This window comes from Ipomoea nil, unplaced genomic scaffold (assembly GCF_001879475.1).
Source record: "Ipomoea nil cultivar Tokyo-kokei standard unplaced genomic scaffold, Asagao_1.1 scaffold3147, whole genome shotgun sequence".
Taxonomy (NCBI): domain Eukaryota; kingdom Viridiplantae; phylum Streptophyta; class Magnoliopsida; order Solanales; family Convolvulaceae; genus Ipomoea; species Ipomoea nil.
Genome location: NW_017619575.1, coordinates 1,562,751 through 1,586,967, shown reverse-complemented (window position 1 = coordinate 1,586,967; position 24,217 = coordinate 1,562,751). Strand labels below are relative to the sequence as shown.

The 24,217-nt window shown below is 34.4% G+C and overlaps 2 protein-coding genes and 2 long non-coding RNA genes across 4 annotated transcripts in view; all 4 read right to left on the bottom strand.

Moving 5' to 3' along the window:
* Nucleotides 1-691: 691 nt before the first annotated feature.
* The window catches only part of LOC109167071, a 39,369-nt gene continuing 15,843 nt past the window's right edge, over nt 692-24,217 (bottom strand). The window contains exons 13-31 of the mRNA XM_019315974.1: nt 24,026-24,176; nt 23,689-23,947; nt 23,466-23,608; nt 23,144-23,354; nt 22,826-23,063; nt 22,475-22,582; nt 19,628-19,670; nt 19,255-19,547; nt 19,064-19,137; nt 9,801-9,943; nt 9,497-9,707; nt 9,180-9,417; nt 8,936-9,086; nt 8,563-8,858; nt 7,745-7,892; nt 7,421-7,631; nt 1,555-1,792; nt 1,096-1,246; nt 692-1,016 (exon numbers count right to left, since the gene is read on the bottom strand). Of these exons, the coding sequence (XP_019171519.1) occupies nt 711-1,016; nt 1,096-1,246; nt 1,555-1,792; nt 7,421-7,631; nt 7,745-7,892; nt 8,563-8,858; nt 8,936-9,086; nt 9,180-9,417; nt 9,497-9,707; nt 9,801-9,943; nt 19,064-19,137; nt 19,255-19,547; nt 19,628-19,670; nt 22,475-22,582; nt 22,826-23,063; nt 23,144-23,354; nt 23,466-23,608; nt 23,689-23,947; nt 24,026-24,176 (3,613 nt within the window). The 3' untranslated portion in view covers nt 692-710. The remainder of the gene's footprint in view (nt 1,017-1,095; nt 1,247-1,554; nt 1,793-7,420; nt 7,632-7,744; nt 7,893-8,562; nt 8,859-8,935; nt 9,087-9,179; nt 9,418-9,496; nt 9,708-9,800; nt 9,944-19,063; nt 19,138-19,254; nt 19,548-19,627; nt 19,671-22,474; nt 22,583-22,825; nt 23,064-23,143; nt 23,355-23,465; nt 23,609-23,688; nt 23,948-24,025; nt 24,177-24,217) is intronic.
* Nucleotides 4,341-5,700, bottom strand: LOC109167097. Its single transcript, XR_002051785.1, has 3 exons — nt 5,430-5,700; nt 4,599-4,733; nt 4,341-4,431 (listed from the first exon to the last, which is right to left on the bottom strand). It is a non-coding gene; the product is annotated as an uncharacterized LOC109167097 (long non-coding RNA).
* On the bottom strand, nt 14,503-15,346 carry LOC109167091 (cysteine-rich receptor-like protein kinase 10). Its single transcript, XM_019316005.1, has one exon. The coding sequence runs from the start codon at nt 15,302-15,304 to the stop codon at nt 14,558-14,560; it is 747 nt and encodes a 248-aa protein (XP_019171550.1). The 5' UTR covers nt 15,305-15,346; the 3' UTR covers nt 14,503-14,557.
* LOC109167099 lies at nt 20,125-21,022 on the bottom strand. Its single transcript, XR_002051786.1, has 4 exons — nt 20,906-21,022; nt 20,650-20,765; nt 20,212-20,309; nt 20,125-20,150 (listed from the first exon to the last, which is right to left on the bottom strand). It is a non-coding gene; the product is annotated as an uncharacterized LOC109167099 (long non-coding RNA).

Below are 24,217 nucleotides of genomic sequence, written 5' to 3'. Positions count from 1 at the left end.
TTTTTTAAAATAAATACTTTTTATTTATTAAAAATATTATTTTTATTAATTAATTAATTAAAATAATAATACTTTAAAAATTTAAAAAAAAAAAAATCCACCGGCTGTCCGCGCCGGACAGCCCGTGGTTGTCTTCTTTCTTCGCGGACAGCCGTGGCGGGTAAGGAAGTAAGGAAGACGGCCAGACGTCCATGTCCACCTTCCTTAGACAACCGTGAAGAAGGAAGATAGCCACTAGCTGTCCAGTGCAGACAGCCGGTGGCTGTTTTTTTTTAAAAAATTTTTTTTAATTTAATTATTATTATTATTATTATTATTATTATTATTATTATTATTATTATTATTATTAATTAATTTATAATAAATATTATTTTTAATTTTTAATAAATAAAAAACATTTATTTTAAAAAATAAAATAAGGACACGTGTCAACACCATATCGATTTAACCTGATAAACAAGTCATATTGGACTTAATTGAACAATTTTACCGATTTAGGGGACTTGAATGGTGCTTTTTTCACTTAGGGGACCCAATTGTACTATCTACTTGACTTATGGGGCCAATTTGACACTTTTCCCTTGTCTCTATCCATATGTAGTGCATATATGACTCAGCTCACTATATATGACATCGAAGTTTACCTAATTACTGTCTCCTATTACATCTTAGATTTTCATCTATACAATAATGACAAAACAAAATTAATTTCATTCTTCCAAAACATATCTGGGATACTCATTATCATCACTAATTGACATCTCATTGATTGAAGCATCTGAATTTACGCGGCTAGGAATGACATATGGAGGGGCTGAGGGTACTGGAAAGTTCGTAGATAAGTTACTTAGCATTTGAACAACTTCACCCATTGTTGGTCTATCTTCAACCTTTTCTTGAACACACAGCAACGCGACTTGGAAGCATTTAATTATATCAGGCACAGGACTTGATATACCTCTCAACATTGGATCTATCACATTTAAAGAAGACCCGTTTTTCCAATGTGTCCAAGCCTGCAATAACACTCGCATGCTATTTATGACAATTAAATTTGTTACTCAAGTGCATGCGGATACTGATATTCATACTTACATAGCTCGGAAGGTATTTAATTAATTCTCCATTTTGATAATAGCTATGTTTCTGTCCACTTATAATTTCGAGGACTAACACTCCAAAACTATATACGTCTGATCTAATAGAAAATTTACCCTGCAACATATACTCTGGTGCCATATATCCCCTGCAATGTGAAGTAGGTAAACCTGTTATTTTAAAGATTAAATATGATCGCCACCAGTAGGAAAGGCAAGAGTAAATTTAAAACACAAAGTAAAACTAGGGACATTTTAATTTTGATCTAATAAAATCGTACAAGATGAGCCTACATTTATAATCTTATAGATAAGCTAGAAATAAACTAACGTAAACAAATATAACTTCATAGCATGGTTATCTTCGACATGTTACTCCAATAAGTTGACTAATCAAATTACTTTGCGAAGCGTCATACTTCACCTTTAAATGAAATGTTTAGTAAGGAGTACTTACATGGTTCCCACAACTTGATCTGTAGAGCCATGGGTTTCGTCTAAAGCAAGCAACCAAGCCAAGCTTAAGTTTGTAATTTTTGGGATCAAATCTGCGTCGAGTAGAATGTTACTAGCTTTGAGATCGCGATGAATCATGCGAATACAAGATTCTTCATGCAAATAAACAAGTCCTTTGGCAGTGCTTTCTATAATTTTGTAGCGCCTCCCCCAATCCAAATATCCACGTTTTATTGGATCTGCAGGTCAACATTTAACTTGAAAAGATATGGTTTCAAATTCCTAAACCAAACTGAAAGACTAGTTTAATAAATATTTACCGAATAAAAATTGGTTAAGGCTGCCGTTGGGAACAAATTCATAGACAAGAAAAATTTCTATTCCTTCATGGCAGAAACCGAGCAGTCTCACAAAATTCCTGTGTTGAAGCTTGGCTAATAAAGCCACCTCATTTTTAAATTCTTGCATACCTAGCCATGAAGTTTCAAAAAACCTCTTTACAGCAACTTCTTGTCCGTTTTCAAGTTTACCCTGAATTATTCCCAAATAAATATAAAAGATAAAATACTTACTGAGTCATAGAAAAATTAATTTGATTCATTGTAAATGTCAGCGACCGTATTAAGGTTAATGCTAGGCTTACCTTGTATACAGGACCCAAAATTCCTGATCCTACTTTGTTTGCCTCTGAGAAGTTATCTGTTGCATTTTGTATGGTATTGAAATCATAATTAAGAGACTCCACAGCAACCTTCTGCTTCTGCATTTTCCTTAAGATGATAAAAATGAAAATAGCAATCATAATACGTACTATGGCAATTGAAGAATGAACTCTCAGACAAATATTAGAATTCAAAAACAATATAAAAATGAGAACGATAGCAATGAGCAAGCACAGGATGTTACCCGGGATATTTATCACTATTTGACATCTCATTTTTTGTAAACCGGCTTGAAGCCTCAGAGTTGACGTTGCCATGAATAAAAAATCCTGGGGCTAAGGGTACTGGAAGGCTCATAGATAAGTTACTTAGCATTTGAAGAACTTCAACCATTGTTGGTCTATCTACAATACTTTCTTGAACACACAGCAAGGCAACATGGATGCATTTTGTTATCTCATGCACAGGACTTGATGCACCTCTCAGCAGCATCAGATCTATCACATTTGAAGCAGCCCCACTTTTCCAATGTGCCCAAGCCTGTAAGAACACCCACAAGCTTTTTATGTAAATTAAATTTGTTACTCATGTGCATAATTCATACTTACATAGCTTATAAGGTCTTTTATAGATTCTCCATTTTGAAAACTGGTATGTTTTTGCCCGCTTATAATTTCCAGGACTAACACCCCAAAACTATATACGTCTGACTTAACAGAAAATTTGCCATACAATGCATACTCTGGTGCCATATATCCACTGCAATGTGAAGTGGATAAATATATTACTCCAGTAACTCGGTAAGTTGACTAATCAAATTACTCGGCAATACATCATCTAGCAACTGTAAATTAAATTAGTTTAGCAAGAAGTACTTACTCGGTTCCCATGATTCTGTTTGCAGAGCCGTGGGTTTTGTCTAAAGCAAACAATCTGGCCATGTAAAAATCTGCAATTTTCGGGTTCATATCTGCATCTAGCAGAATGTTACTAGCTTTGAGATTGCAATGAATAATACGAAGATGAGAGCCTTCGTGCAGATAAATAAGCCCTCTTGCAATGCTTTCTATGATTTTGAAGCGTCTTCCCCAATCCAAACATCCACGTTTTACAGGATCTGCATATCAACATTTAACAAAAAGATATGGTCTCAAATTCCAAACCAAAGTGAAAGACATTTTGAGATTTGATCTATTACCGAACAAAATGTTGTCAAGGCCGCCATTGTGAACAAATTCGTATACCAAAAGCATTTCTTTTCCTTCCAAGCTGAAATCAAGCAGCCTCACCAAATTCCTGTGTTGAAGCTTGGCCATTAAAGCCACCGTAGTCTTAAATTCTAGATTACCTTCCTTTAAATTTTCGGACAACCTCTTAACAGCAACTTCCACTCCGTTTTCAAGTCTTCCCTAAATTATCCCGAATTAATATTAAAAAGAAACAAATTATTGAGTTATGGAAAAGAACAAGGGAAACTGAAAATTTAAAGAAGACAAACAGAAGCAAAGAAATCTGTTCCAATAGTTTTTTTAATTCTTCAAGTATGCTACAACATACAAAATTGCACTATAAATAGGCTCAAACAGGGTAGAAACGGATGTAGTTTATTAAATGCCATAAATTGACGGCTTCTTGGGAAATTGAAGAATCCATTCTGAGAGTTGCAGACAAAAGTTATTCCATGCATGCATTTGCAAAAACAGAGGAAATGTGAGGAAACCCATGCGTCTCTAGGATCTCATTTGGCAATTGGCATCATGTTAGTAACCAAATTACAGTTAATGCTAGAATATTTACCTTGTATACAGCACCAAAATGTCCTCTTCCTACCATGTTTGCTTCCAAGAAGTTACTTGTTGCTTTTTGTATGGTAGTGAAATCAAATTTCACAGAACTAATGTCATCAATAGAGCTAGTTGTGTCCATCTGTCCACTAACAATCCAAGAAAGATCTGTTGAGATTCAACTCATTAGTTGGCACACAATTAATCACAGCTCATATAGTGATATGAGCCTTAATAAACATTAAAGTCAAGCGTATTAACAATTAGATCGCATATGAAAGTCCTATTGGAACTTACAATCTGCATAACTTTTGGCCTTCCTTTTCTGCATTTTTCTAAAGATGATAAAAATGCAAATTGCAATCAAGATAAGACCCATGGCAATTGAAACTACAATAATGCTGACTGTTGAGGTTTTATTACCATCCTTCCCTACAAAAATAAAATCTTTGGATAATTTGCAGAAAAGAAATATAGTATTGATATGTTAGAAGTTTTCCAAATGAAGTGAATAAGAGCTAGAAGGAGACACAAAACTTATTCCCTAAATTTTAATCTCAACATCATGTAAGCATTTAAGACCTTGTAGAAAAGTTCACCTGGTGGCGGAGGCATTGGAGTCGAAGGAGGTTCATTTATCCGTTTGGCAATGACACAAAGATGTAAATTCAATATTAGGAAAACAATCCATTTCTGGAAATCCATGGCTTACAGCTTACTCATGCCCAGGATTGCTGCAGAACAGATAAGGAAAAAAACTAATGAAAATAAGAATGCAATAAATGGTCACAGGCTTAAAACCAAACTACATAGTACCTAGTATAAGTTTCAAGCATGCCAACTGGACAAAGTCATTAGACCAATACACAAGACATATCCAGCCTTGACATGTCTAATGACCATTTGGACCACAATGAGAAATTTGTAAGACAAAAATATTAATTGAACTCTTATGTTATTTTTCAGACTGACAATTTAACAATATAGTTCTCAATTAACATTGTAATAATTTCAACTATTTTTGGTCAGTAAAACTCTTATCAGTGTAACTTTTTTTGTGATCTGATTAGGTGCTTGGTTTGGATCACAATTCACAAATACATATTAAATTGATTAAAGTTTAGAATGGGCAAACAGAATAAAGTTAGCTGAAATTCTTACTAACATCTTGATTACAGACGAAATCCTTAAAAATAGGTAAAATTTCACAGAAGTGTATATAATATATAATATATGTAGGAAGTAATAATTATAGTAAACCAATAATAATAATGTCAAAACCTCCAACTCGAAACTCATTAACTAAATCTTAAGCGTAAGATGAATTGTTAAGCAACTGGAAAAGGGAAAATAATTGTGCAGTCTTGTTATTAAGTGAAAAAGCAATTAACTTGCAGTATACAAAATGAAAAAGCAAAACAAATTAATACCGGGGAAAGAAAATACTGTAGCTATAGTGTTCTCGCAGGCGCACAAGCAGAGCAGCATTTACAGACGTTTGGGAATTGGGAGGACTCAAAGGCGGCTCTCCGAATTTCGCCGCTAACCGACCATGTCCCAGAAGCTTCCTTTCTCCAGGAGCTCGAGGAGAAATCAGACGAAATTCAAACGATATTTCTTGTTGAACTTGTCTTCCTTGGAGAAGAAATCTACAGTATTTACTATCGCTTTACTCCTGTTTTCAAACATGGTGGCTGTACCCTGTTGTTGGAAAAAAAAAAAAAAAACGGTAATCAATGGGATATTGACAATTTTTAATTAGAATTTTCTTTTTTTCCTGTTATATACTTTTTCTAACTTGGTCAGTTCAAAAATAAAATCTATATACTTTTTTCTAACTTGTTCAGTTCAAAAATAAAATCAAAACTCACGTTATCTTCGATCTTACGGTTAATTATTTGAAATGATAACAAAACTGTAATTATACTACATAATAGTTGGCTAGTGTTTTTAAAAATTCTTTATTATTTGTTGAAAAACTAAAACACTTATTCAAATTTAACAATTTTAAAATTTATAACATATGAAAAGTATTTAAAATCTAATTATTTTTTAGGTAAAAATACAAATGTCAACTAATCTTGATCACACTACAAAACCATGTGTATGCATTTCATTATTTCCTGCACTGCACTTATCTACTCCTCAAACATGAAATCTATTACATTTGAAGCCACTAATGTATTACACATATTCATACTTAGAAGCTCTTGTATATATGTACTCTTCAGCATATTTATGGTTTCCATGACGAATGCTGTGAAGCTAAATACATCTGAGTTACCAAGAATGTGCATCCATTGATCAGTTTGTATCACTTTGAAAGCTATCTGGGATACTCATCATCACTAATTGACATCTCATTGATTGAACCATCTGAACTTACGCGGCTAGGAGTGACAAACGGAGGGGCTGAGGGTACGGGGAGGCTCGTAGACAAGTTACTTAGCATTTGAACAACTTCACCCATTGTTGGTCTATTTTCAACCTTTTCTTGAACACACAACAACGCGACTTGGATGCATTTAATTATATCAGGCACAGGACTTGATACACCTCTCAACATTGGATCTATCACATTTAAAGAAGACCCGTTTTTCCAATGTGTCCAAGCCTGCAACAACACTCACATGCTATTATGAGTTTATGATTATTAAATTTGTTACTCAAATGCATGGGATACTGATATTCATACTTACATAGCTCGGAAGGTATCTTATAGATTCTTCATTTTGAAAATAGCTATGTTTCTGTCCACTTATAATTTCCAGAGATAACACCCCAAAACTATATACGTCTGATCTAACAGAAAATTGGCCATGCCATGAATATTCCGGTGCCATATATTCGCTGCAACGTGATGTGGTCACACGTGTTACGCCATAAATAGCAGGAAAAGGGGAATTAATGTAAAACTAGGCAAATTCTAATACTAATATAATAGAAAGCATAGAAGAGGAGACTATATTTATGATCTTATAGATATGCTAGAAATCAACTAAATCTCAACAAATATAGTAACTTGATAACATGGTTATCTTCAACATGTTACTCCAATAACTTGACTAATTAAATTACTTTAGTAATTAAGGAGTACTTACTAGGTTCCCACAATTTGGTCTGTAGAGCCGTGGGTTTTGTCAGAAGTGAACAACCAGGCCAGGCTAAAGTTTGAAATTTTTGGATTCAAATCTGCATCGAGCAGAACATTACTAACTGTGAGATTGCGATGGATAATGCGAAGATTAGAGTCTTCATGCAAATAAACGAGCCCTCTAGCAATGCTTTCTATAATTTGGTAGCGTCTCCCCCAATCCAAATATCCACGTTTTATAGGATCTGCAAGTCAACATTTTAACTTGAAAAGATACGGTTTCAAATTCCTTAACCAAATTCAAAGAACAGATTAATAAATATTTACCAAATAAAAATTGGTCAAGGGCACCATTGCGAACAAATTCATAGACAAGAAGCATTTCTTTTCCTTCCTGGCAGAAACCAAGCAGCCTCACAAAGTTTCTGTGTTGAAGCTTGGCTAATAAAGACACCTCATTTTTAAATTCTTGCCTACCTAGCCATGAATTTTCAGAACACCTCTTTGCAACAACTTCCAGTCCGTTTTCAAGTTTACACTGAATTATTCTCAAATAAATATAAAAAAATAAAACAGTTATTGAGTCAGAAAAATAAATTTGATTCAAATTGCAAATGCTACCGACCATATTAAGGTTAATGTTAGATTTACCTTGTATACAGGACCCAAAATTCCTATTCCTACCATGTTTGCCTCTGAGAAGTTATCTGTTCCATTTTGTATGGTTTTGAAATCATATTTAAGAGACTCCAGAGCACTAATCTTCGCATAACTATTGGCTTTCCTCTTCTGCATGTTCCTTAAAATGAAAAAAATAAAAATAGCAATCATGAATTCATGATAACTGATAAGTCCCACAGCAATTGAAGCTATAATGTTGAGGTTTTATTACAAACTACTAGACACTAAAAATAATATGCAAATTAGAAGGAGCAGCCAATGAACTCTTTAAAAAAATGACAAGGTCAAAGAAATCCTCCAACACCCAAAAAAAAAAAAAAAAAAAAGATTCCAAAAAGCACTGAAACCATAATAACTTACAATTAGGTCATTTAGCCAGTTAGCAACAGCTGATTTGACTTCTATGGGTACATTTTTAAAAGGTTTTCCAAATTTTCTGTTGATTTGTCTTACACTGGCAAAACAGCAAATTGGGGAAAAAGAAAGGCCATATAGATGTCGTATCACTATATCAGTAGCTACCAATTAGCAACTAGCTAAATGACATAATTGCCAGTTTCAAGTGTTTCTTTGAAGTTTTTTGAGTTAGGGCACTCAATTGCACTATACGACCAAGTTCAAAGATTTATTTGACCATTATCCAGTTGAAAAAAGTACTCCACAGTCCACAACATATTAGTAGCAAGATGGACAATAGTATGCTGAAGCATGAACTCTCAGACAAGTATTAGAATTTAAAAACAATATAAAACAGAGAACAGAAGCAATGAGCAAGCACATGATGTTACCTGGGATATTGATCACTACTATTTGACATCTCACTTTTTGTAAACTGGCTTGAAGCCTCTATATTTACGTTGCCATGAATAAAAAACCCAGGGGCTAAAGGTACTGGAAGGCTCATAGATAAGTTGCTTAGCATTTGAAGAACTTCAACCATTGTTGGTCTATCTACAACACTTTCTTGAACACACAGCAAGGCAATGTGGATGCATTTTGTTATCTCATGAACTGGACTTGATACAGCTCTCAACATCGGATCTATCACATTTGAAGCAGCACCACTTTTAAAATGTGTCCAAGCCTGTAAGAACACCAACAAGCTTTTATTGTAAATTAAATTTGTTACTTGTGCATGTTGATACTGACATTCATACTTACATAGCTTAGAAGGTCTTCTATAGATTCTCCATTTTGAAAATTGCTACTTTTCTGACCGCTTATAATTTCCAAGACTAACACTCCAAAACTGTATACATCTGATTTAACAGAAAATTGGCCACACAATGCATACTCTGGTGATATATATCCACTGCAATGTGAGGTGGATAGACTAATCAAATTACTTTGTGCTACATATCATCTTCCACCAATAAATTAAATTAGCTTAGTAAGGAGTACTTACTAGGTTCCCATGATTAAGTTTGTAGAGCCATGGGTTTCGTCTAAAGCAAACAACCTGGCCATGCCAAAGTCTGCAATTTTTGGGTTCAAATCCACATCTAGCAGAATGTTACTAGCTTTGAGATTGCAATGGATAATGCGATGATGAGAGCCTTCATGCAAATAAACAAGCCCCCTGGCAATGCTCTCTATGATTTTGTAGCGTCTCCCCCAATCCAAACATCCACGTTTTACAGGATCTGCATGTCAACATTGAACTTAAAAGATATTGTTTCAAATTCCCAAACCAAAGTGGAAGACATGCTTGAGAACTATTACCAAATAAAATGCTGTCAAGGCCACCATTGGGAACAAATTCATAGACAAGAATCTTTGTCCTTCCTTCCTGGCAGTAACCATGCAGCCTCACCAAATTCCTGTGTTGAAGCCTAGCAATTAAAGCTATCTCGTTTTTAAATTCTAGATTAACTTGCCTTGAATTTTCGGACAACCTCTTCGCAGCAACTAACTGTCTGTTTTCAAGTTTACCCTGAATTATTCCCGAATTAATATAAACAATATTGAGTTATATAGAAAAATAAAATTTAATTAAACATACGTAGAAGGTTAATGCTAGGTTTACCTTGTATAGAGCACCAAAACGTCCTTCTCCTAACTTGTTTGCTTTAGAGAAGTTATCAGTTGCAGTTTGTATGGTAATCAATTCATATTTCAGGTGAGAGTCTACAGGACTAATTTCATCACCCGAGCTAGATTCTTCCACAGCTTCAAATAGAAACCAAGAACGATATTTAGAGATTCAACTCATTAGTTGGTATACAATGAATCACTGCTCATATAGTGATATGAGTCTTAATAAACATTAACGTCAAGCATATTGACATTTAGGTTGCTGTTTAAAGTCATTGGAACTTACTTGCTGCATAGCTTTTGGCTTTCCTTTTCTGCATTAGAAAAATGCAAATAGTAATCATGATAAGACCCATGGCAGTTGAAACTACAATAACAATAGCTATTCGATGCGATGGAGGTGATGGAGAGGGGGGCGCTTTTATCAGTGTGGCACCGAAGAAACTGCTATTCTCATAGTGAAAAAAGCAGCTAGGACATAGTACTCTCGCCCCTATCTTGCCATTACCATTTGATTTACACCATAGAGTGAAAGTAGTGCTTAGACAGTCACTGCAATCTTGATGGGATAAGTCAGGGGTGCACTGCACATATGCATATATGGTCTGGAGGGCTGGTCCAGCTGTACTATTAGCCGCATACTTGAGGAATGGACCACCATCAGCCGCTTGTCTTCTTAGGCGGTCTACCATGTTTTTCAAATCTTCACTAAACCGAGCAGGATACGGATAACTGATGTTACTATATTGTACAACTTTAGGAGTGGTTCTCAAGGAACCTGTGATGGATTCATCGGAGTAATATATACTGCAGATATTGTACCATCGGAATGCCTCCTTCTGATTAGGACAGCGCTGTTTAATCCTCCGAGCATTATCACTAATGCAGCTACGACATACATTCAGTTCAACATCCCCTCGGCATAGCACAATAGCGCTAGCCCTCTCTGAGTCTTGCCCAACAGAACCCTTATAGAATCCATATTCATTTACATTTTTTGAGAGAGATGACAAGAGAGTGTCAAGGTTCTTGCTGTATGTGCTGTCTTGAGTGTACCTCCCTCTGGTTCCACATTCATGGTATTCATGATTAGGGCCTATATCCGCTATGGTGATGGAAAAAAGATTTAAACTCAAGAAGATATGGAAAGCAATCCATGACTTACTCTCAAGCCCAAGATTGCAGCTGAACAGATATAAAGAAAAAAAAATATTAAAAATAAATCTAGTGAAAAAGAGCCTGAAAGTATCACAATGGTAGGTAAAAGATGCAAACTTTACAAATTAGACATAACATAGAGCCCAATTCAACATATTTCCCAAGTTTATGAGATTTGCAAAGTAAATAGAACTAGTGGATCCTGAATACAAATTTCTTTTATTACTAACATCTTGGGTACTGATGAACTCGTCAAAAGTAGGGGAAAATTGAAAATTCACAGAAACACATATAATATATGTAGGAAGTAATAATTATAATATTGTGAAAAGCTGTAAACCTAAAAGTGGAAAGGGAAAATAATTAATACCAGGGAAAGAACATGCTGCAGCTACAGTGTTCTGGCGGCACGGACAGGCGCACCATTTACAGAGTCAAGCTCAAAGCCGCCTCGCCCAACTTTGTCGCCAACTCATCCACCATATATGCCCTTCCTCCACGACCACGAGATTGTGGGAAAATGGTGTAAATGTCAAATACTAACCTAAACAGGAAATTCTGTGGGTATTTCATGTTGACGCGCGCAGTGATGCTATGAAGAAAGATCAGTTGTCAGTAGCTCTTTGATGTCAAAGATGGTCCCTGTTTTTGGATTGGGATATTGAAAATTACTAGACCCTCTTTTATTACGATTTTCTTTTTATAAATGTGTCAAAACCACTAATTCTTTTAAATATATAAAGTAATATGTAATATAACTCCAATCAAGTTTATCAGTAATGTTAATTTAATAATAATAAAATTACAAGTTTTACCTAACATTCTACTGACATTTTAATTTTGAATCAGTCAACTATGAGTAATTTATATTCTTTTAGTAGAAGAATTTGGAAACAAGTAACTTAGTTGAGACACATCCTTTACTTTACCTTTTTAACTCATTTTCAAAGCATAAACATAAGAGTTCTTTACGGTTAAGTTCAAACTTATAAAAATCAAAAATAAATTTTTTTATTTCAAAATAAATAAATAGTGTTAAGACAGATGTACTATGAGACACTAATTAGGTAAACTTCCTTATCATAAATAGTGTACCATGACTGATTATGGATTATATTATGGAATATAAAGAAAAAAAAACATAATGAAATTTCTTGGCAAGATATTGTCACTCCATTCTTTTTTATATTAGACATATACCAGACAATAAATTTATTAAATTTTTTAATTAAAATATAATATTTTTCAATGAATCTATTGAAAATATTACACATATTACCTGTAACACCTCTTACAAAGAATTATAAGTATCATTGCATTAAAAGATCATCCTTGTGCCTATAATATAGGAAAATGTCATGTTTCATTCCATAGAAAAGAAGACACACCGTGTGAGTGAATGATATACTACAAGCAATAAAAATTACAGATTCTATTTATTTGATCAAATTAAATACTTTCTCTTTCTTACTTCCTATATTTACAGGCCTCTAATATAAATTTCTGGCCGCTAGTAGGCCTTTAGATGGCACCAGAAGACTGAGATGAAGATGGATTACAAGCATGAGAATTGCAGCCATTGTTGCTAGCTCGATCTGAATTGGATGCTATCTATCTGGGATACTGCACACTAATTGACATCTCATTTTTGGAATTCTGGGTTGTAGACTCTGAAGTTGCGGTGCCACCATGAATAAAAAACCCAGGGGCCGAGGGCACTGGAAGGCTCATCGACAGGTTACTTAACATTTGAAGAACTTCAGCCATTGTTGGTCTATCTGTAACATTTTCTTGAACACACAGCAAAGCAATGTGGATGCATTTTGTTATTTCATGCACTGGGCTTGATGTACCTGTCAACATCTGATCTATCACACTTGAAGCTGATCCACGTTTCCAATGTGTCCAAGCCTGAAGAATACTCACAAGTTATATATTTATGTCAATTATATATATATATATATATATATATATATATATATATATTTATTTGTTACCCACATGCATATTGTAGATACTGTGGTACTCATATTCATACTTACATAACTTAGAAGGTCTCTTATAGATTCTTCGTTATGAAAGCTGGTATTCTTCTGTCCGTTTATAATTTCTAGGACTAACACTCCAAAACTATATACATCTGATCTAACAGAAAAAAGACCATGCCATGCATACTCTGGTGCCATATAACCACTGTCATATGAAGTTGAGGAATCAAATTAATTACTTTGCAATGCATCTTAAAAGTTAGTTTAGTATAGACAACTTACTAGGTTCCGACAATTCTGCTTGTAGAGCCTTGAGTTTCATCTAAAGTAAACAATCTAGCCATGCCAAAGTCTGCAATTTTTGGATTCAAATCTGCATCTAGTAGAATGTTACTAGCTTTGAGGTCACGATGAATAATGCGAAGACGAGAGTCTTCATGCAAATAAACGAGTCCTCTAGCAATGCTTTCTATGATTTTGTAGCGTCTTCCCCAATCCAAATATCCACGTTTTGTAGGATCTGCATGTCAACACTTGACTAAAAAATACAGTTTCAAATTCCTATATATACCAAATTAAAAATTTAAGAAATATTTACCAAATAAAATGTTGTCAAGACCGCCATTGGGAACAAACTCATATACCAAAAGCATTTCTTTTCCTTCTAAGCAAAAACCAAGTAGTCTCACCAAATTCCTATGTTGCAGCTTGGCCACTAAAGCTACCTCGTTTTTAAATTCAAGATTTCCTTGCCTTGAATTCTCGGACAATCTCTTCACAGCAACTTCAAGTCCATTTTGAAGTTTACCCTGAATGATTCCAAAATTAAATTTTAAAAAATATATTAAATTATAGTAAAGCAAAATTATATTAAATCGTACCGTAAATGTTAATGAAAGAGTTAATGTTAGATTTACCTTGTATACAGCACCGAAACCTCCTTCTCCTATTTTATTTTCTTCCGAAAAGTTATCTGTTGCATTTTTTATGGTAGTAAAGTCATATTGCAAAGACTCTACTACACTAATTTCATCTACACTGCTACTTCCTTCTACTGCTTCACATAAAAACCAAGAACAATCTTTAGAGATATGAGCCTCGGCATATATATAAACAATTATGTTGCAACTAAACTAGTGTTCTTGGAACTTACTCTCCCCATAGTTTTTGTCCTTTCTTTTCTTCCTTCGTCTTATGATGATAAAAATGCAAATAGCAAGCACAATAAGTAGCCCCACCACAATTGAAACAACAATAACGATGACTTTTGGGGCATTATTACCATCATCATTCCCTACAAAAATGAAACATTTGATGATCTGTTAGTTAGAAGTTTTCCGATTGAGGTAGAGGGAGAGACAAAACATTATCCTCATAATTTTGTTTAGGTGACAAGGAAACCATAGCCACTACTGGGGGTGTACACCCGCCTTGTGACCTTAGCCCGCAAAGGATCACAAAGAGTCTAGATTGTCCATAGTTGACCGATTCAAACCAAGAAAGACAATAATTACTGTTCTCGTTAGATGACGAACTTGTAACCTTCTGCTACTAATTAAATAGGCTGACCAACTTGGTTAGGTTGTCCAGATTTCCAGAATTTTCATGTCAGATCACCTGAATCTGGTGGAGGTGGAGATGGTGTTGAAGGAGGTTTCTTTATCAGGGTGTTGCCAAAGAAGGGGCTAATTTCATAGCGAAAAAAGCAGCTGGGACATAGTACTCTTGCCCCTATCCGGTCATTACCCCCCGACCCAGACCATTGAGTGAAAGCATTGATTAGGCAATCATTGCAGCTTTTAACAGATAAGTCAGGGGTGCACTGCACATATGCATATGTGGTCCGGAGATCTGATCCAGTCCTGTTATCCGCCGCATACTTGAGGACCGGACCCCCATCAACCGCTTGTCTCCTTAGCCGGTCCACCAGGGTTGTCAAATCTTGAGTAAACTGCGCAGGATTCTGGACAGTATTGGCGCTATATTGCACGGTTACCGGAGTGGTTCTCAAAGAACCTAGGATGGATTCATGGGAGTAATATATACTGCAGATGTTGTACCACCGGAATGCCTCCCTCTGATTAGGACACAACTGTTTGATCCTCTCAGCATTATCCTTAACACACCCACGACATATATTCAGTTCAACGTCCCCTCTGCACAGCACAATAGCGCTAGCCCTCTCTGACCCTTGCCCAACGGAACCGTTATAGAATCCATATTCGTTCACGTTGTTCGAGAGGGAGGACAAAAGTGTGTTGAGGTTGTCGCTGTATGTGCTGTTTTGTGTGTAGTTCCCTGTCTTCCCACATTCATTGTATTCATAATTGGGATCTATGTCGGCCGCCATGGTGATGATGGAACAAAGATGTAAACTCAAGAAGATTAGGGAAGCAACCCATTTCTGCAAATCCATGACTTAACTTAAGCTGCAAAACGGATCTACAAGAAGAGGTCAGAGGCTTGAAACTAAACTTCTTATCTTATAGTTAGTATAAGTTTCAATCTGTTTAGGCATGCTAAGTACATAAGCTAACCATTCATACTTTTAACCTAGAGTGTGTTAAGTGGAAGAGACTCATCCATTCTTAACCAAAAGTCAATGAGGGATTCGATTTTTGACTTTAGATATATAGCTGCCTTAAATCTCTAAACTATGACCAACTATCCCACTCAAAAGAGATGCATACAATTCTGTCAGAGACACTAAAAATCTAAGTACACCTAAAAAAAAAAACCAATCTTATATCTTTAGGCCAGTTATTCCACGCAAAAAAACATTTAGTCATTGCAATCATATCATTAATTAGTTAATTACGCCTGTCTATGTTGTCTGCGCTGAATATTCAAACAAAACGGTCATACCTCGTATTTGCCTAACTAATGCCTTCGACCGTTCGACGTGTAACCACGCGGAAAATGGACTCTGAACACCTGTCACATAGCCATTCCACATAAGTTTTAAAAAATCAATAGTTATAAGAGTAATACGCAATATTCTTACTTTTTACACTAATTAATTGATTAAAAAACTAGTATAATCTCTCAACAGTGTTGGAACATATTTATAATTATTAATTTATTATGATATTATGTTTTGATTGTTTGTTTTTCTTAATCATACATAAAAAAAAAATAATGTTTAATAAAAAGATAATGTTAAATGTAATATTTTTATAATTTATTCAGTTGTTTTTTAACCTTATAATTTATAAGTCATTACTATATATTCATTAATGTATTTTTGTCCGCAAATTTGAATAATCCTTACCAAATAAAAAACGCAATATTTAGGAGAATACATGTAGTAAATTAAGGGTTGGGGTTCAACCTTTTTGAAAAAAGGGGATGAAAAATGTTATAGACCTTGGAGTGACTTAATAAATTTACATTAATGAATATATAGTAATGACTTAATCAATATGTAGTAGTAACTTAATATAATGAACAAGCAATTATTACTTAATGTAATTGTAGGGTTAATTAAAAAAAAATTAATATGGGTGTTATTTATAATATCTCATTTAGAGCTTTTTAATGATATGTTTTTAGAGTTAATATCATTCCAGGTCTTCCGAGTATAGTGATTTTGTCATGTTTAGTCCTAAATTTTCAAATTGACCATCTGTGGTCCTTCGACTTTCAAATTTAACCATTTGTGATCCAAAGTTAACCACTCATGGTCCTTCAACTATTAAATTTTAACCAATCATGGTCCTTTCAAGAGGACCACGACTGGTTAAATTTCGAAACTCTTCGTCTCCAGCCATGGAGACGAAGAAACCTTTCGTCTCCACTGCCAGAGACGAAGAGTTGTCTCCGGCCGGAGTCTGTTTTTTTTTTTTTTTTAATAATTATTTTTTAAAAAATAATTAATTTGAGAGGATGACCCGTTGGAAACCTTGAAATTGAAAGAATTGTTTGAAATTGGTTAGTTTAGAGACCTAATTGTTGGTTTTTTCAGTACAGTGGCCTAATTACATTACCGTGTGCACTTCGATTGCCTATTTGACCCATATTCTTATATAATATTTGGCGGGAAGAGATAGAGATAATTGAATGAGCTATGGGAGTGTGTGATTGAAGTTACCATGGATAGACAATAGTAAATGAAGTACTCCGTAATAAATAACAGGTGACTATAATAATTATAATAATCATGGGGCTGGATAATACTATGTAAATTGACCTTTCACACAAATATCAGAATTTAAAACAATACAAAACCAAAAGCAATTGCAATAAGAACTAGTATGCGCTTTTCTTTTTTTTTTCAAATACTACTGAATATGTTACAATGTAGTATATGTTTATAATTACTTTCTCAACCTACTGAAGCATAAAGAGCCTAGTCTGCCTCCACTGAAGCTTGAATCCACAACCTCCCACATAAAAGAGCAGCTTGGTGCCAGTAGATCATAAGGTCTTTGGCGGATTGATGAGTTTGGTATCACTTAATTAGGATTTAGGAAGCTATCTATCTATCTGAGATACTCATCATCTTCACTAACTGACATCTCATTGATTGAACCCTCTGAACAGACGCTGCAATCATCATCAAGTCCAGGCGGGGCTAATGGTACTGGAAGACTCATAGATAAGTTACATAGCATTTGAACAACTTCACTCATTGTTGGTCTATCTTCAGCCTTTACTTGAATACACAGCAAAGCAACTTGGATGCATTTAATTATATCATCCACTGGACTTGATACACCTCTCAACATTGGATCTATTAGATTTGAAGAAGACCCATTTATCCATTGTTTCCAAGCCTGTAATAACATGCTATTTATGAAAATTCAGTTTGTTACTCATATGCATCTCCATACTGATATTATTTATACTTACATAACTTGAAAGGCATTCATCTATAGTTCCTTCATTTTGTACATGGATACATTTCTGTCCATTTATAATTTCCAATACTAACACTCCAAAACTATATACGTCTGTTTTAATAGAAACTTCACCCCTGTGTACATATTCCGGTGCCATATATCCACTACAATATGAAAGAGATAAACGTGTTATGTTAAAAATGAAATATTGAGCTAAAAAAGAGTGTACATGAGTGTATATTTATAATAGTATAGATAAGCTAAAAATTAACTAAATCTCAACAAATATATAACTTCATAACATGGTTATCTTCAACATGTTACTCCAATAACTTGACTAATCAAATTACTTTGCAATGCATCATATTCTACCCATATATTAAATATTTAGTGAGGAGTACTACAAAGTTCCTATCACAGCTGCGCTTTCACAGTGAGTTTCCTCCAAAGCAAACAACAAGGCAATGCCAAACTCAGTAATTTTTGGATTCAAATTTGCATCTAGCAGAATGTTTCCAGCTTTAATATCGCGATGAATAATGCGAAGGCGAGAGTCTTCGTGCAGATAAACAAGCCCTTTGCCAATGCCTTCTATTATTTTGTAGCGTCTTCCCCAATCTAAATATCCACATTTTATGGGATCTGCATGTCAACATTTAACTGAAAGCATATGGTTTCAAATTCCTAAATCAAATTAAACTGAAAGTTTAGTTTAATAAATATTTACCAAATAAAAATCCATAAAGGCTGCCATTGGGAAAAAATTCATATACAAGAATCCTTTCTCTTCCTTCTTGGCAGTAACCAAGTAGTCTCACCAAATTTCTGTGTTGAAGCTTAGCTATTAAGGCCACTTCATTTTTAAATTCTAGATCATTTTGCATTGAATTTTCGAATAACCTCTTCACAACAACTTCAAGTCCATTTTCAAGTTTTCCCTGAATTATTCCAAAATTAATATAAATAATCTTGAGTTATTGAAAATTTAAAATTTTATTAAATCGTAACTGTTAATTACAATACAATAGTAAGGTTGATGTTAGATTTACCTTGTATAGAACCCCAAATGCTCTATATGCTAACTTGTTTGATTCAGAGAAGTTATCTGTTGCATTTTGTATAGTAATCAATTCATATTTCAGATGGGACTCCATAGGACTAATATCGGCACTCAAGCTAGATTCTTCCACAGCTTCACATAGAAACCGAAAATTATCTTTTGAGAAGCTACTCGGTAGGTTGCAATTTAAAGTCTTCCTAGAACTTACTCTTTGTATAGCTTTTGGCCTTCTTCTGCATTTTCCTAAAGACGGTTAAAAAGCAAATAGCAATAACGATAAGTCCAGCAGCAACTGAAACTACAATGGTGATGATTGTTGGAGTTATATATTGCAAACTAAATGTTACAGAATGTGCTTATTGCATTGATCAGTTTGGTATTACTTTGGATGCTACATACCTGTGATATTGATCACTAATTGACTTCACATTTTTGGTAAACTTGCTTGAAGCCTCTGAACTGATGCCGCCATGAATAAAAAGTCCAGGGGCTAAGGGTACGGGAAGGCTCATAGATAAGTTTCTTAGCATTTGAAGAACTTCAACCATTTTTGGTCTATCTGCAACATTTTCTTGAACACATAGCAAGGCAATATGGATGCATTTTGTTATCTCATGCAGTGGACTTGATACAGCTCTTAGTGTCGGATCTATCACATTTGAAGCAGACCCACCTTTCAAATGTGTCCAAGCCTGCAACAACACTCCCAAGCTATTTATGTCAATTAATTGTTTTTATACATATGCATGTTGATATTGATACTCATACTTACATAGCCTAGAAGGTCATTCATAGATTCTCCATTTTGAAAATTGGCAATCTTCTCTCCGCTTATAATTTCCAAAACTAGCACTCCAAAACCATATACATTCGGTTTAATAGAAATCTCATCGTGCAATACATACTCTGGTCTCATATATCCGCTGCAATGTGAAATAGACAAATGTGATACTCTAGCTAGTAAGTTGACCAATCAAATTATTTTGCAATGCATCATCTTCCAACTAAAAATTGAATTGGTTTAGTAAGGAGTGCTTACCTGGTTCCCACGATTCTTCTGGTAGAGTCATGGGTTTTGTCTAAAACAAACAACCTGGCCATGTCAAAGTCCGCAAGTTTTGGGTTTAAACCTTCATCTAACAGAACATTACTAGCTTTGAGATTGTAATGAATAATGTGAAGACAAGAGTCTTCATTCAGATAAATAAGCCCTCTGGCAATGCATTCTATTATTTTGTATCGTCTCCCCCAATCCAACCATCGATGTTTTACAGGATCTGCATGTGAACATTTAACTAGAAAGGTATGGCCTCAAAATCTCAAACCAAAGTGAAATACATGTTCGAGATCCATTACCAAATAAAAAATTGTCAAGGCTGCCATTGGGAACGAATTCATATACCAAAAGCACTTCTTTTCCTTCCAAGCTAAAACCAAGAAGCCTCACCAAATTCCTATGTTGAAACTTGGCCATTAAAGCCACATCCTTTTTAAATTCTAGATTACCCTTCCTTAAATTTTTAGACAACCTCTTTACAGCAACTTGCTCTCCATCTTCAAGTGTACCCTAAATTATTCCCGATGAATTAATATTAAAAAGAAATCAACTACTGAGTTATAGAAAAACAAAACTGTATGATATCTATAAGCTATGATGTAGAACATGGGAAACAGAAAGTTTAAAGAAGACAGAAGGAAGCAAAGAAATCAGTTTCAGAACTTTTTAAATTCTTCAAGCATATATAAATAGGCTGAAACAGTGTAAAACAATACTAAAGTAAATGTTAAATTTACCTTGTATACAACACCAAAACCTCCTCCTCCTATCTTGTTTTTCTCAGAGAAGTTATTTGTTGCATTCTGAAGGGTAATGAAATCATACTCCACAACACTAATTTCTTCCAGATCAGCTTCACATAGAAACCAAGAACAATATTTTGAGATTGACAGACACTTAGTAGCAACTCGTATAGTGATATGAATCTTAATGAACAATAAAGTCAGGCGTATTTACAATTAGGCTGCAATTTAAAGAAGCATTGGAGCTTACAGTTTGCATAACGTTTGGGGTTCCTTTTCTTCATTTTTCTTAAGATTTGGAAGCCAATCCGTTTGATGGAATCCATAAAAGACTTAACTCAAGATTAGGATAACAATGGAAAGAAAATGATGTAGCTGAGCAGCGTTAACAGAGGGTTGGCAGGATGAGAACTCCTTCGCCAAGCTTCTCGGCCCTGCAAAAATGAAGTTAATGTGAATACCAACCTACGCAGGAAATTTCACACATGCTTCTTTTTGGACAAGTCGTCCTCTTTAGTCATTAGATGTCTCATTAACTCCTTCTCATATTACTTTTGACTATATATTACGCGCTTTGGGGCTAAAGTAGGGAGATATTATCAATCTTAGTTTGAAATTGATAGATTAGTTTTATAAAATTGTTCAATTTTAGTATCTTTGTCAATAAATTTTAACCGGATAAAAATAAGTGTGATGAATCAAAAATTGATAAGTCCAATGATCCAAATGAATCAGTTCGATTAATAAATTTAATAGAGAGGTGGAGAAATAACCACTTTAGAAACAATTGAGAGACGTAAAATGATTACATCAAACAACACAGTGAAAAAAAAGTGCTATAAGTAAACACCACACGAAAAAGGTGTCATTTTTCCTTAAAAAAATATAAGAAAATATATGATGGATGCATGTGTATAGTAAGAGTATTTTTGTTTAAAAAATTATATAGTACAACTCTAAAAGCACAATGTACAAAATGATTAGCATTAAAAGCATAAACTTATATGAGGGATATTACTCTGATTGAGTCAATCCACCACATTCCATTCTAATTGTTGCATTACAACTGTTCTTATAAGTGGAGAGCGAAAATGTACTATACATAATAACTCTAAATTAGTGAAACATGCGAGGAGGATCTCAGAAAATGAAAGATTTCCCTTTGCGTAAAGGCAATGAAGAATTGACTATTTAGTCCAATTGAAAAAGGACATGTGATGTGAGTGAATCGTATTTAAGTACGAAAGTAAAATGAACAAAAGATTCGATTTACCTAAAAACAAATATCAGAATTGGAAAACAATACAAAGCCAAAATCAAAGCAAGCGCAATATGTGGTTGGATTGATGAGTTGGGTATCAGTTGGGAAGCTATCTGGGGCGATAATCATAATCATCATCATCATCACTAGTTGACATCTCATAGATTGAACCCTCTAAATCATCTGAATTTTTGATACGACAAAAATATCCAGGAGTTGAGGGTATTGGAAGGCTCATTGATAAGTTACTTAGCATTTGAACAACTTCTCCCATTGTTGGTCTATCTTCAGCCTTTTCTTGAACACACAGCAAAGCAATTTGGATGCATTTAATTATATCATCCACTGGACTTGATATTCGTCTTAACATGGGATCCATCACATTTGAAGAACACCCATTTTTCCAATGTGTCCAAGCCTGAAAAAGCAATAGTCACATGCTATTGATGACAATTCAATTTGTTACTTGTATGCATCTCAATATTGATATTCATACTTACATAACTTGCAAGGTATCCCATATGATCCTCAGAATTTGCCAAGGGTCTATTATAATCCAAACATCTTTGTCCACTTATAATTTCCAAGATTAACACTCCAAAACTATATACGTCTGATTTAACAGAAAGTTCACGCCACAATAGATATTCTGGTGCCATATATCCACTGCAATGTGAAATAGATAAACGTGTTATGTTAAAAATGAAATATTGAGCTAATAAAGAGTGTACATGAGGAGTGTATATTTATAATTATAGATAAGCTAAAAATTAACTAAACCTCAACAAATATAGCAACTCGATAGCATGGTTATCTTCAACATGTTACTCCAATAAGTTGACTAATCAAATTACTTTGCAATGCATCATATTCCACCTATAGATTAAATATTTAGTAAGGAGTACTTACAGAGTTCCCGCCAAAGCTTTGTCTTCACAGTGAGTTTCATCCAAAGAAAACAACCGGGCAATGTAAAAATCTGTTATTTTTGGGTTCAAATCTACATCTAGCAAAATTTTACTAGCTTTGACATCGTGATGTACAATGCGAAGACGAGAGTCTTCGTGCAAATAAACAAGCCCTTTGCCAATGCCTTCTATTATTTTGTAGCGTCTCCCCCAATCCAAATATCCACGTTTTACCAGATCTGCATGTCAACATTTAACTTATAACATAAGGTTTCAAATTCCTAAACCAAACTAAAAGTCCAGTTTAATGAATATTTACCAAATAAAAATTTTAGAAGGTTGCCATTTGGACAAAATTCATAGACAAGAATCCTTTCTCTTCCTTCTTGGCAGTAACCAAATAGCCTCACCAAATTCTTGTGTTGAAGCCTAGCATTTAAAGCCACCTCACTTTTAAATTCAAGATTAGTTTGCCATGAATATTTCAAAAGCCTCTTCACAGCAACTTCTATTCCATTTTCAAGTTTTCCCTGAATTATTCCAGATTTAATATAAATATCACTGTAGTTATTGAAATTTTAAATTTTTATTAAATTGTAACCATTAATTACAGTACGTAATAAGGTTAATGTTAAATTTACCTTGTATACTAGCCCAAATCCCCCTTCTGCTAACTCGTTTGCTTCAGAGAAGTTATTTGTTGCATTTTGTATGGTAATCAATTCATATTTTAGACGAGACTCCACATGACTAATTTCAACACTTGAGCTAGATTCTTCCACAGCTTCACATAGAAACCAAGAACAATCTTTTGAGAATCTACTCGATCATTAGGTTGCAAGTTAAAGTCTGCATGGAACTTACTCTTCGCATAGCTTTTGGTCTTCTTCTTCTGCATTTTCCTAAAAAACCCTGGGGCTAGAGGTACTGGAAGGCTCATAGATAAGTTACTTAGCATTTGAAGAATTTCAGCCATTTTTGGTCTATCTGGAACATTTTCTTGAACACACAGCAAGGCAATGTGGATGCATTTGGTTATCTCATGCACTGGACATCCTGATATACCACTTAGCATTGGATCTATCACATTTGAAGCAGATTCACCTTTCCAATGTGTCCAAGCCTGTGAGAACACTCAAAGCTATTTATGTCAATTAAATTTGTTATTCATGTGCATGTTGATACTTATATTCATACTTACATAGCTTAAAAGGTTATTCATATATTCTTCATTTTGAAATCTGACAAATTTCTGTCCGCTTATGATTTCCAAGACTAACACTCCAAAACTATATACGTCTGTTTTAACAGAAATTTCACCCTGCAACTCATACTCTGGTGCTATATATCCGCTGCAACATGACGTGGATAAATGTGTTAATTACTCCAGTAA

Coding starts and splice junctions, on each gene's coding strand:
- LOC109167091 (XM_019316005.1), bottom strand. CDS start 15,304: ATGGCGGCCGACATAGATCCCAATTATGAATACAATGAATGTGGGAAG.